A 14,081-nucleotide genomic window follows, 5' to 3' on the forward strand; every position below is an offset into this window, starting at 1 on the left:
TACTTACCCTGCACTGCGTCCCTAAAAAAATCGAATAAAAAAAAAATATACATATATGTAGATGTCTTTAATTATGAATGTACATTAAACTACAAAGTTGTTCCTTCACGAAACCGTAGAGCCCGTGTAGGAACGATGGTATAATTTTGATGAGCACCAAAAGAATTGGATAACAACTCATCTTAGTGATCATCCCAATTCCATTGTTCACATATTCTCTCACGTCTTCCTAATGAGGATTCCCATAATCAATATGTACGCGTAGGATAATGCATGTACGGGCGGGATCATGAATGTTGGATGGTCTTTAGGTGTGTTGAGTTGTTGACTGTTGAGCATTCAGAAGAGTAAATCATGCTATGTGAACTCAATACAATTATTTCTACCCAAAAAAAATCAAAATACATAAGGATCAAGCATGCAGTATTTTAATTATATGATTTCGAAAAATTAAAACTGATTAATGCATGTTTGTTTTAACTTGAGGAAAACAAACACACTTGTATGTTAAGTTACATATGGAAAATACTGTCTTCGAGGTGCCATGAACTCAAGATTTTGTCCCTCAAAATAGATACACTTAAACAACTGAAATGCAGCATAAAAAGAAGAAATTTTACTTGGTAAAAGATACAAAATCTAAATACAAGGAACCCCATCATACATTCCCATAAAACAATAAAGAATGAACTTGTAGCATATTTAAATATGAAAAAGGGGAAATCTAAAGAAGCCAATTCAGTTGCTCGAGGAAGAAAAAGAAGGGAATGAGGCACTCATACCAAAAGTTTAAGAAGAACAGAAGAAGAAGAATGTCAGTCAAAACAAAGCAGTCAAACTTTTAGTAACCAAAATAAACAAGATTAATAAGCACAAGAACTAAGAACTAAGAACTAAGAAGAAAGTATTTGTTTATATTGAGATACAAAGTTACGAACTCGTAGTTACTACAAAGTTAGTTCTACAAAAACATATATATCTGTCCTTGAAAGAGACCTCTTCCAAGGAAAATTTTATAGAACAGATAGAAATGATCAAATACATACTCATATACAAATTTTATTTTCTTTTGAAATTTCTTTAATTGTACACCCCTTTTTCTGCTCTTTTCTTTCTTTCCTTTCATTGCCTTTCTCCCCATTAAACAATGAAAATGGCAGATTCCCAATCATCCTTTCCCCTCTAGAGGAAACACTCATCATTGCTCCCAACCATTATTTACACCATAAAATCCTGAGCTTATAAGTCATTTCATTCTTCTTCTAACTTCTCCTAGTTCTACTTTCAATTTAAATATCTTCCTCTTTATGATCTTTTCATTCATTCTTGAATACCATCTTTTCCTTTTGAACTTTCCCAAGGCATGGATCCTTCATCAACTTCTTCTGTCAATGGTTTTTATTCCTTTCTCACTAGAGGAATTGATGATCTTGAATGCTTGTTTCTTTCTACTAACTTCATGTCAATTCAATTCCTCCAAAGGGTTTTAACACTTCTTAGATCTTTTCATTCCCAACTAACTATTCTTGTCCAAAAACTTCACCTACCTATTGGAGAGAAATGGCTAGATGAATACATGGATGAGAGTTCTAGGCTCTGGGAGGCTTGCCTTGTGATCAAGTCAGGTATCTCTGGCATGGAGAATTACTATTCGACCGGTGTGGATGTCGCCTCTTCTTTAGACGGTCACCGCAATCCGAACCCCCATCAATATAGACAGGTAAGTTGAGTTCCATTGTATTGTAGTTATGATCCTAAATGTCTTGAATTTCTATTAAAATATGGAACTGAATTTGATTCATTAATTTTTTTTAGTTCTTGATGCAGATGATTCGCGCAATTTCCGGTTGCAGAAGGCACTCTATGGGATTGGAAGAGGAGAACAAGGCTTTAATGGAAAATAGAGTCCAACTACTTTCACTTCGATTCGACGAAAAGGTCTCCCTAGAGTCCAAACTCAATGGATTCAATGGCTTTAGAGGCGTTCTTTATGCAATGAGGAATGTAAGCTCATTTCTACTAATGATCTTGCTATATGGTTTGGTCTACTATTGGCCTGATTCGAGCTTTCGCCGCGGTGGATATGATGGCTGCTTGTTGTTTGGATCATCTTTTATGGTATCAACATCAAGATTACAGCAAAGGGTAGCTGCAGAAATCAATAGGATTGATGGGCGCCCAGGAACTCTTCTATATGAGTTTAAAAGGGTAAAGAGTGCTATGGAGGAACTAAGAGCAGAGTTGGAGAGAACATGTTCAAGTCAGGGGAGTACTGAATTTGAAGATGAAGGAATTAGAGAGAGGATTGATAACTTGAAAAACTATTTTGGTGTATTGAAATCTGGAACAGAAAGTATTGTTGGACAACTTGATGACTTTTTTGATGAAATTGTTGAAGGAAGGAAGAAACTCTTAGATATATGTAGTCATAGGTAGAGTTTGGAAACAAGGGGTTGTTAGGTGGTGATATATGTACCCTTTTTGTAACTTGTTTTATTTCTTTTGTTTTGTTCTTGCGTTCTCTTTGTTTTGCAGTTAAGCTACAAAAATTTAAAAGAATTTGAAAGAGGGCTTTTTGTTCAAGAACACAACAAAAGGATGAAGAATGGAGTTGACTATGATCAAGTTGAGGAAGAATAAATAAAAATAATAATATCTGATGGAAGCTTCAATAGTAAGAACGGCCAAGTAAAAAAGTAACATTACAAAAAAAGGAGAAGATGCTTCTTGTGTTCCTCACAAGTTTAATATCAAAGAAAAGTTCGAGATATTTGAGAGATTTTGTTCTAAAAAGTAGTAACAAGCTAAAAAGTTAAATTAGAATGGTACAGAAAATCTCTTTATCAACTGAAGTATTTTCTCTTCTACTCTCTTTTTTACTTTTCATTGACCTTTTCCATATTCTTGCCTTCTTTATCAGTTGGCATACTAAATGAGTATTGTTCCACTCTCACAAGTCCAATATGAAAAAGTTGATAATTATTCTCCATTTAGGAAAATGAAAAACCTCACATTATAAAGACATTGGCCGGGATTCAATTAAGTTGTACTAATGCAACAGAAACTACTTTCATTCTCTATTTTTCTTTTTTTTTTAAATGTCAGGGTGCAGTATTTGTCGTGGGACAGGAAACGTGAAAATGCTAACTGAAGTTCCACAAAAAAACACACAACCCTCACATTATTCTTGAGTGAAGATTTGTTGAACTAATGAGTAGTTTTTTTTTTTTCGATGACAGTAGTTCTGTAGTTGTATTTCTGTTTGAAGTTATAATTATAAAGTGTTGTTTTCTGTTATGTTTTGATAGTTTTGGTTAGCTGTCTTAGTAAATGAGTAATGATTCCATTTGTGAAAGAATGATGGGCTGGGTTGGGTGACTGTGGACTGGAGATTCCTGGTTTGCTTTAAATTCAAAATCAGTTTCTTTACTTGCGGAAGCTTTTGTCTGATCTGATTGGGTTCTTTGAAAGCAATGGAGTTGATGATGAATGCTTCCCAATACTCATAATACACCCATACTGACATCTTTCCTCTTTCTTCTGCCTTTTGCTTCCTCTTCCTATTCCCTCTTTTTCCCTCTTACTTTTCTCCAACAGTATTCAGTACACTTCACAGTATTCCTCTCTCCCAAATGGAAACTGGGATCAGCTGGTCCCTTGTTCAGAATTAGAAATTCTGGCCCACTCACATGGCATAATATTTTTCAGAATTTGAGTTTAATTTCTCTGGTTAACAATCTGGTCCATTAAAACTCTTTCAAATTGCATCAACTCACAAAACCTTCCTCTTTTTTAGAAAATAGAAAACTGACAAAAATATCCCCACTTAAGACCCGTGAATCATTTTATTTTCTCTCTTCCTTCTCACTTCTTTCTCTCTTTTATATCTAAAATATCTTCTCCTGCAAGTCTAAATTCACATAGTACAGGAGAATAAAGTGGACGAATCATCAACAAAAAATATGAAAGCAACAACAGAGAAAATGAATAACTCGATTTACAATTTCGAAAAAATTGAAAATCTAAAAAAAATAAAAAATCAAACATTTAAATTATAGAAGAGATGGAGATAAAATTGAAAAGATGGCTGCTCCAAAATGTTAGGAATTAGAGATCACACCAATCTCGACTAACGACAATTATCCTCAAGATCTTGGAATCACTGACAAAACAATAACACAAATACAACCACTAAAACAATAATGAAAAAACAAAGAATAAACGAACACAAGGAACTTACGTGGTTTGACAATTGCCTACGTCCACAAACACACCAAAATCCACTATAATCAAAGAGTTGTTTACAATGTCACGAGCCTCACACAAACACCAATCTCTCTCTCACACGCACACACTTTTGGCACTCACAAATTTATGCTATTACACTATCATAATGCACTCACGAATTTGGCTATTGTCTTACATTAATTATTGCTCTAATAATATACTCGCTACGCGCCCCGTACACTATGAGCTCTCTTAGTTATGTCTTATTAATTATCAAATACCTTGAGGTATTTGTAGAGAACGTGAAGAACCAAAGTAGTAATTGGTTTCCAAATTTACTTGTTCATCATCGTTTAGGAGAAGTAGTACTGGCGGGTCCACGTTTTCAATTCCGATTTTGAACTAACCACGTGGTGATCAGGCTCCATACTTAACACAAAAACTATGGTGAACAAACCAAATCTGGTGAGAATCTTCAACATTTAATCATATTTTTATAAATTTGTATGAAAAATTAAAACGAATTTTCATATGTGAGTTAGTTTGTAAATATGAATTTACATTTGTTTAGTGATTTTACTCTGTATTTTATAGTTTTCATAGTTTTGCAATTTCAAGTTTAGATTTATTATGCATTTTTATATTTGTGTATGTAGTAGTTTTAGTATGCATTTTTATATTTTCGTAGTAGTTTTTACTCTGCATTCGTAAATTTGCGTAGTATTTTTACTATATTTTTTTTATGTTTATGTAATGTGTGGTAATAGTTTTACTCTATATTCTTTTAAATTTGTGTAATAGTTTTACTATGCATTCTTAAATTTGCGTAGTAGTTTTACTTCACATTTTCATGTTTGTGTTGTAGTTTTACTCTGCAATCTTAGATTTGTATAGTACGTATCGTAATTTTACTCTGCATTCTTAAATTTGCATAATAGTTTTACTCTACCCTTTTAAATTTGCATGGTAATTTATTTATGCATTTTAAAGTTTGCATAGATAATCTTTATTATTAATTGGTTTTCTCTCATTGTAATGTAATATAAAAACGAGCATAAGTCGTACAAGACCTTTTAGAGCTTCCACATTACCTACGCTTGGTTTTGTAGAAGATTTTGAGAAAATACTTAAAGTTGATCATATCCCAACAAAAAACATGTGATCCAAAAGAAGAATACAAGAAATGATGAGTTGATTTTTGTTTAATCAACTCTTGGTAGATTTGTTAGATCTTTGATGTAATAACTACATTTGTTAGAATTATGAATGTAAAAAGGCTAATTTGGCTTAATGTGTTGTTGGTAGATGATGTAATGGGAATCTGTTTTATCTTTTTAGTTGGTTTTTCAGTTGGTAAAACAGTTGGGTTTGTTCTGTTTAAGAAATATATATCGTGAAAAAATAATTTTGCATAGGTTATGATCGATCTGTTTTCTCTATGAAAATATAACTTTTCATAGGTTAAGTTACTGTGTAAATTTAAATTTATATAGATCAGTTCTATCGGATATCAGCTATAGTAATCTATTGTGTAAAAATACATTTTAACAGGCCGTATAAAATTACATGAGTTCGTTCTGTTAGATGTTAGATTGGTCAATTTCAAGGAAATGCTATGTGAAAACAATTTATTATACATAGTTTCTTATTTATTTGCAGACTTGTAAACACACTCTTTTAATTTTAAATTTTCATAAATCAAGTTACTATGTAAATTTAAGTTTTCATAGCTCTAGTAAATATGTAAATATAGTTTTACATATATATATAACTATGTAAAAATACATTTACATATATTATGTTAGGTGTCGGGAAATTTTCAATCTCAAAAGTTACTATGTAAATTTAAGTTTTCATAGCGTCAATGACTATGTAAATATAGTTTTACATATATATGACTAGGTGTCGGAAAATTTTCAATCTCAAAAATTACTATGTAAATTTAAGTTTTTATAGCTCCAATAACTATGTAAATATATATATATGACTATATAAAAATACATTTATATATATTATGGGTCAGGTGTTAGAAAATTTTCAATCTCAAAAGGGTAAAAAAAAAAATAAGATAAAATGGAAAATAAAAAACAGACCGGATTTTATCTCGTTTTTGAAAAATAGGGAGATTATTTAATGAGACCTAATTAAATAATAGGGAGGTTATGTGGTATGGGCCGATAGGAGAGAGATTATACTCAACCGGTTTGGAACCAAGAGATTGAGCCTCATTTCTTGTAATATTTTCACTGACCAACTCATACATCTAGAAACAAACTTGATGATCGCCTTTCAGCCACACTTTTCAGCTCCAAGTTAAGGTCTTACAAACAAATGAAAAATATTGGAATTACTAGTAAGAGCTAAGAAGGCACACTCGAAATGCCCTTCATTTTTGTGGTGAAAATTGCACTCAGGCAAAATATCGAATCTTACTCTACAACCAGTTGGTCCTTCTAATATCAGATTCGTCTCCCGGTTAGCTACTTACTCCTTGGAGTCCTTGCCTCCTTGGTGCGAGTAAGAGCATTCCCAATGCAAGTAGCAACTTGTTACCTTCACATAGGCACCACATAGGACTATTTTCTTTCATAGTTACTTTCTTGGTGAGAAGCTACTAGGAGTTGTCCAATGCAAATGTGACTTTAAAATTTAGACGAAATGTTTTATTCCGTCTTGAATGTGAAAAATGAAAAAATATCGAAAAAATCCGTCCCAAAGAAAAAAAAACAAAAAAAGTCGAAAAAACTTGCAGGACAGAATGAAACATCATGTTTGAAAAAAAAACGTAAAAACACGAGACAATAAAAAATTCCGTCCAAAGATCACAAGTCGGCAACTATCTCAGTAGCAAGTGCTACCCTCATTGTAACTTAGTGAAAAACTACTCTTATTGTCCCCCTTGCATTTGCATTGGGCTATTGTTTTTGACTCATAAGGGTCCTGACAAGTTACTATTTCCCCTCAAAGCCGCACTTGCACTGGAAATGCTCTAATAACCTCTCCGTAATAGGCACTTGCTCTTTGGTACAAGGAAGAAGAAGGATCAGCTGGTACCAATGCATATAAATAGTTTCTTCCTTCTCTTGATATAAAAAACGCATACTGTCTTATTAACTAGAGATTTCCAATGCCCATGGTATATAGTTTTGAACTACTAGAATTGTAAATTTTGGTCCTAGGATCTTCCAATTTATTTCCGTGAAGTATAACCATATAATGTAGGATTTTCACCTATGTCTGGTCAGACTCTGATCACTATATGCTAATCTGTTAATTTATTTTTTTAATAAGAAAGAACTTATTGATATCTTATCAAGAAGAGATTACATAAAGTTTGACAGGGAGATTCTCTACGCTATTCTGTTAATGAAGCCCCAAATGAGATGAATGCGTTAATTCAATGGTGGAAGCTGACTTTGATTTGTAGAGATGGAAGAATCTTGGGCCTGATATTTGTTGGTTACTCGGCCTTACAGAGCATTCCACCTACAGGCGAGAATACAAACATTGTGTACGATTATGAGTTCGTGAAATCTAAATGACTGCAAATCCGTTACTCCAGCACTACTTGTGAGATACACTTCAAGTCCACTCCTCATATTTTGTTGGCCCCGCGTATCCCAAAAAACAAAAAAAAAAGTTTATGTTTGAATTCCATGGATCCACTAACATTTTATTATTGTGTTGGGGGTGATGCGCGTACCTCACTACCTCTTCTGGTATAATAAGTTATTACATTTGATCAGCTTCTGGAAAAATAAGAGATGAACAATGGCAGCTGCTAGCATAGTAGCATCTAGTTCACATGATTATCATCAGTTTGAAAATTCTCCGTAAGCTAGTTCCACGACATTTCTCTGCACAATCCACTGTATTCAGTACAATGATAAAAAATAAAACAAAACCAAAAAGATAAATCGTTACTGTAGTTTGCAGAAAATGCATTCTTAAAATCAACCCAAAGCAGAAAATTCAACCCATATACTCGTCGGTCCTCCTCTATTTCATTTCAGGCACTCCAACTTACATATCTTTCATCCATTAATCCATTTGAGGTTCATATCAAGCTTGCAGGAGGGGAATTAGGCATAAACCTTGAAAAGCCTGATAAAAACGGGAGATGCCCTAAGAAATCTTGGATCATCCCACCTTAAACTATGTAATATTTAAAATCAAATATGAAAGATAGAGTTGATACATACTAGTCTGGATTATTATTTTGAGATAGTCCACTGTCTCTGGTATGTAAATAACTTCAATGACAAAGAGTAAGAAAAGTCAAGTTTCTACAGGATTCATTGTCTATTTTTTTCTTTTCTTCTTTGTTAATGACAGCCAATTTAGTTGGAAACATAGAGGGTGAAAGAAGAGCATGCTTGCTTACTCCTATTCTCTACATTTGAAGGGAACATAGTAATGCAGCTCGTGTTGTTTGGACTTTGGAGATTATCTGCAAGTAGTTTCTACCGTTGGTAATTTTTCCCAGGGTAAACAATTCTTGCATTACCACTTCGCAATTTGTCTCATACTCTCATCCGCAATCAGTATTCCACAACTTTCTATCTCGAAAAGTGCTGCAGTATTACTGATCTAATAAAACAATCTTTGCATTGGAATCACAATCACCTTTACTACTTTTCTATGCTTCCAGTGCTTCCTATCACACCATCAAGCCCCACGTCCCCACGCCTTCCTGAATATTTGGGGTTTGCCCTGTGTTAACAGAGAAAGATATTTAAAGAGGTTGGTGCTTGTCATCTTCGGACACTATAGATATACGCTTAGCTTCAACAAAAACTTAACTACTAGGATCGTTCTTGTGACCTGGTATATATGGGCAGCTCAAGCAAAATGTGCATTCGTTTAGACACTATCCTCTCCCCTTCTTTGAATTTTTGCAGATAACATCTTTGAATTTGTATTCAACAAATTAAAATGGTTATATAGGCTATTTTCTACATCTCCATGGTCCATACTATGGGCAAATCCCATAGTTAGTTAAATTAGTTTAACACCTATTTTAGCTCACCCCGGTTATGATGTGGAGCAATTAGAGGTTTAGAACAATACTAAAAATGATTAAATGTCTCGCAGACCCAGAGTCCCAGTAATATATTGAGGGTCTAAAGGAAACCTAGCTTGCTGATGAAACTTGCTTTCAGGTCCCATGCCATTTGCTCGTTGTTAATATATGCAATTCCACATTACGGCATTCTTAACTATAAGACTTTTCTCCCAAAACTTCATGATTGCAGCAGCCAATCCTTGTACCCCTCTTCGGTTTCTGACATAACAATAAACATACAAGTGATCTTCAAAGTATAATAATACACGTACACAAACAAACACCACCACAAGCGTACAATTTAAGCTTAATCCAAAACCATTCCATGAATCATGTGCTAAAAATCTATAATCACAGTAATAACAATCATAAAATGTACAAGTATGACTACCCAGGGCGAAATGAGTTGGTAATTTGGTAAATGACGAGCAAGAATCCTCAAGTGTGTCAGCTCATCGTCATCTGAGTTTCAGCCTAACATGAAAAGGCCTCCACCAATTGATACAGCGAGGCCCTAACCCCTCCAAGACTCCAATAGTCTGGCAGCTTCCCTCTCAAACAATGCTCCCCTGACACATGGGACATCTAAGCTTCTTTCCATGCCCAGAGCATGGAGATACCCTATATGATTAGTGATTGTGTCATCTTCAGATGTTATAAGACTGGATTGTAGGGAAGATGTTTCTCGACTCTCTTCTACACAAGCAAGTTCCAAATGTAATAAGTCCTCAAAAGGTTTTGACTCATACTCACAATCTCTTTCTTACTTCAAACAACCAATTCCCCAGTATTAAACTTGTCCATAACAAAACAAGTATGTCAGCTATCAAATACCAGGTAATAGATTTGTTGAAGTATGTAGTGTCGGTCTCACACATTCTATAAGTGTGAGACCGTACCTTATTTAGCTTGTTGCTATTTAGGTTATTCCATCTCTAGTATAAATATATGTATTGTAGGTTAGGGTAAATATACTCTAAACACTCAATCCCTTTAACCTAACAAGCTAACCACCATATGTATCTCCTAGCATAAATAACATGGTATCAGAGCCGACTCTGTTTAGAGAATGCTAGGAGAGAGATCCTCAGTTTCAAGGTTCCAGTTTTAGTATTAGTTGGTGTCTTAGTATTGTTTCGCTTCCGCAATCTCTCGGTATTGATAAAGAGGAGACGTCTGTCTCGCAGTTTTGCAATTTCGTATTCTTTTTCATCAAGTGAGTTTTTCTTCTCTTTATAATGATTGATGTTGTTCCAAAACTGGATGAATTGGTAATACGCCATTTTCTCTGTTGGTATGACCCGGCCAAATTGGAGGGTGTTGCCAATTACCTTCAATGGGCGAGGCGATTCATCATTTTATCTTCCTGGAAAAGGTAAGGAAAATCATCTGACATATCCCCCAGATGATAAAGGAAAGACAACCTGGACAAAAGATGACGCTTTGGTTAAGAATTTCCTGTGGAATACTATGGAGAAAGATGTTTGTAATACTGTGCGGTTTTTTAAAACCTCAAAGGAGATTTGGGAGTATCTACAAGAATCATACTCTTAATCTCATAATACTTCTCGTATCTTTCAGTTGTATGAGAACATCTTTGATCTCACTCAAGGAGATATGTCTATCTTTGAATATTACAATTCTCTTCGTAGCAAGTGGGAAGAATTGAATATATATCACCCACTTACTACAGACATAAATCAGTTGAAGAAACAAAAAGAGAAATTTCGAGTCTCCAAATTCCTATCTGGGCTACGTCCCGAGTTTCCTAATGTGAAAGCCCAAGTTCAAGCTGAATCTAAGCTCCCTACTCTGTCTGAGGCTTACTCTCATTTGTCTCGTATTACTGCACCTCCTCCAAGGCACAATGACAGTGCGGCTTTATTGATCCCTCCAAGCAGTAATAACAACCCCTCTTCTGGTCGTGGTAATGGCAGTAGAGGAGGTAGAGGGGGTCGTGGCCGTGGGGGTGGTCGTACCCAAGGGAGTGGCCGTGGTCGTGGTATTGGCAGTTTTGAGCCTTGTGAGCATTGTGGGCGCACAAATCATAGTGCTGATTTTTGCAGGACGCCCACCTTTGCACAAAGCCAACAATGCCACAGTAGTTGATCAGAAAGTGACTGATTTTCAACGAGTTCAAGAAGACTTTGCAGCCCTAATGAAGTGGATACAAGCTATTCCCAGTTCATCGAGTTTGTCCGACTACCCCACTGCGACCCTAGCCGATTCAGGTAAAACATGTCTTCATACAAGTGGTAACAACTCTTGGGTTATTGACTCAGGAGCTTCTGATCATATGACAAGTAATCCCCAGTTGTTTTCTAGTCTTGCGTATACTCACACACCATCATATGTCACATTAGCAAATGGGGCTAAGGCTAGTATTCTTGGTCGGGATACTATTCAGTTAACTCGTAATATATCACTTGTCTCAGTCTTGCTTATTCGAAATTTCCCCTTTAATCTATTGTTTGTTCATCGTCTCACCCAATCTCTTCACTGTAATATCATGTTTTCTTCCACTCATGTTGTGTTTCAGGATCTACAGACAAAGACACTAGTTGGTGGGGGGTATGAGCACGGGGGCATCTATTACTTTCAAGATGATTATGGGCACTCTCACCGTATGTGCTCTTACGGTCTCTCTCTCTGCTCGATTGGCATAGACGCCTTGGTCATCTTCCTCCGGCTAGTTTTTGCGAAGTTTAGTTCCCGGTATTTCTTCTAGTATTCAATATTTAGGTTGTGAGGTTTGTGAGTTAGCTAAACATCGTCGTGCTACTTACAAAAATAGGTTAAATAAGTTTTTTTTTTTTTTTTTTTTTTTTTTAGTCCATTCAGATGTCTGGGGTCCTTGTAGAACCACTGGCCTTTTTGGAGCCAAGTATTTTATTACATTTATCGATGATTTTTCTCGTGTTTGTTGGTCTATATTATGGAAAATCGTTCTCAAGTATTCTTTGTTTTCAAAAATTCTATCTTTGAGATTATTAATCGGTATTCTCGCACACATGTATGTTTTTCGAACCGATAATGCCAAAGACTATACCTCTACAATATTCGAGTTTTTAGATGACCATGGCATTACACATCAAACCTTCGTGTGGATATACCTCAACAAAATGGGGTTCCGAGAGAAAGAAAAACGGACCCATTCTTGAAGTTGCCCGATGCTTAATGTTTCAAACAAATCTCCCAAAGTTTTATTGAGGCAGGTCCTTATTGCCACATACTTGATTAATCGTATGCCCTCTTCAAGATTAGGAGGCAAAACACCACACTCGTTCTTTTTCCCGGTCAATCTTCTTTCCATCTTCCCCTCGGATTTTTGGTTGGTTCCGCTTTGTTCATAATCTTAAGCGGTCGTGATAAGTTAGACTCGTGCTATTAAGTGTGTTTTCCTTGGGTATTCATGTACCACGAAAAGGGTACAAGTGTTATAGTCCTCATCTGCGCCAAATCATTTGTCTCCAGGCCGATGTTACCTTTTGAAGATGTCCCGTTTTACTCTTGAGGCGGAAGATGTCCTCCTCGAACCATTTGAGGATTGTGTTATGTCATCCGGTGGTGCTGGATATGATCTTAGTGAAAATGAGGGAGCGAGTGAAAAGGGCTACCGCTACCACCGATAGCTTTCCAGAATGACACGCACTCTTTGATGGCCTAGTTCCAGCGATCGAAGCGCGACTGCGCCATCGATAGCCTTCCAGAGGCTGGCGCCCGCCTTCGGGTTGCCATTCGAGTTTTGGCTGAAAGTTCAATCGCTCCGGCCGCCCTCACCTCTTCCCAATGCGGTTCGTGGATCCTATTGCCATTCCATCCGACCTTGATGTTCCGATTGCACTCCAAAACTTGAACATCCACCGCCATTATCGTCTTCCTAGTAAGTATGCTCGATTCTATTTCTAAGTATGTTTCCACCGATCATTTACCACCATCCGCCAAGTTTTTGCTACGCCCTTGTTTGTGCGTCTCTGTCATTCGCCTAACTACTGGGGATGCTCTATCTCATCACGGCCGGAAGCAAGCAATGGACGAGGAGTTGAGTGCCTTGTATTCTAATGACACTTGGGTTCTTACAGATCTTCCTTATACGGGAAGAAAGCGGTTGCTTGTAAGTGGGTTTTCACTATTAAGCATAATCCGGATGGTACTATTTTCGTTTAAAGGCTCGTCGGGTTGCAAAAAAGGCTTTACCGGACATATGGTATTGATTACTCGAGAGGCGTTTTCTCGGTTGCAAAGCTCGCCTCTGTGCGTATTGTGATTTCTCTTGTCGTTCATCATCACTGGCCTTTGTTTCAGTTGGATGTTAAGAATGCCTTTTTACATGACGATCTTCTGGAGGAAATCTATATGGTTCAACCTCCTGGTTTTGTTGCTCAAAGGGGGAAAGTCTGTCGATTAAATAAGTCTCTTTATGGGCTCAAGCAGTCTCCTAGAGCTTGGTTTGCGAAGTTTAGTTAGGTTTTGATGGCTAATGGAATGACTAGGTGTGAATATGATTATTAGTGTTTTACCCGAAAAGACCAAAAGGGATTATTGTCTTAGTTGTGTATGTTGATGATATAATTGTCACGTGGTGTCGACAAAGCAGGGGTATTGATCGACTTAAAGTCAATCTCTCAAGACAGGTTCGGACCAAAGATTTAGAGAACTGAAGTATTTCTTAGGCATTGAAGTTACCGGGTTCCCCGGTGAAATTCATCTCTCGAGAAAGTATGTATTAGACACGCTTTCGGTGGAGACGGGTAATTTAGGAGCTTCGCCCCGGTAGAGACTCCTATGG

General features: G+C 36.2%; 1 protein-coding gene across 2 annotated transcripts; it reads left to right on the forward strand.

Annotated features, from left to right (window-relative positions):
- The first annotated feature begins 1,003 nt into the window (after nt 1–1,003).
- Nucleotides 1,004–2,566, forward strand: LOC147490941 (uncharacterized). Of its 2 annotated transcripts, none has more exons than XM_086568813.1 (2): nt 1,004–1,720; nt 1,828–2,566. In XM_086568813.1, exons 1-2 carry the CDS (start codon nt 1,364–1,366, stop codon nt 2,434–2,436), a joined length of 966 nt encoding a protein of 321 aa, XP_086424939.1. In that variant the 5' UTR covers nt 1,004–1,363; the 3' UTR covers nt 2,437–2,566. The 2 variants fall into 2 exon arrangements, with proteins under 2 accessions (XP_086424939.1, XP_086424938.1); XM_086568812.1 differs by having other exon boundaries at nt 1,128–1,720; nt 1,816–2,566.
- The last annotated feature ends 11,515 nt before the right edge of the window (nt 2,567–14,081 follow it).

This window comes from Coptis chinensis, chromosome 6, assembly GCF_015680905.1.
Source record: "Coptis chinensis isolate HL-2020 chromosome 6, ASM1568090v1, whole genome shotgun sequence".
In the NCBI taxonomy this organism is placed as follows: Eukaryota; Viridiplantae; Streptophyta; class Magnoliopsida; order Ranunculales; family Ranunculaceae; genus Coptis; species Coptis chinensis.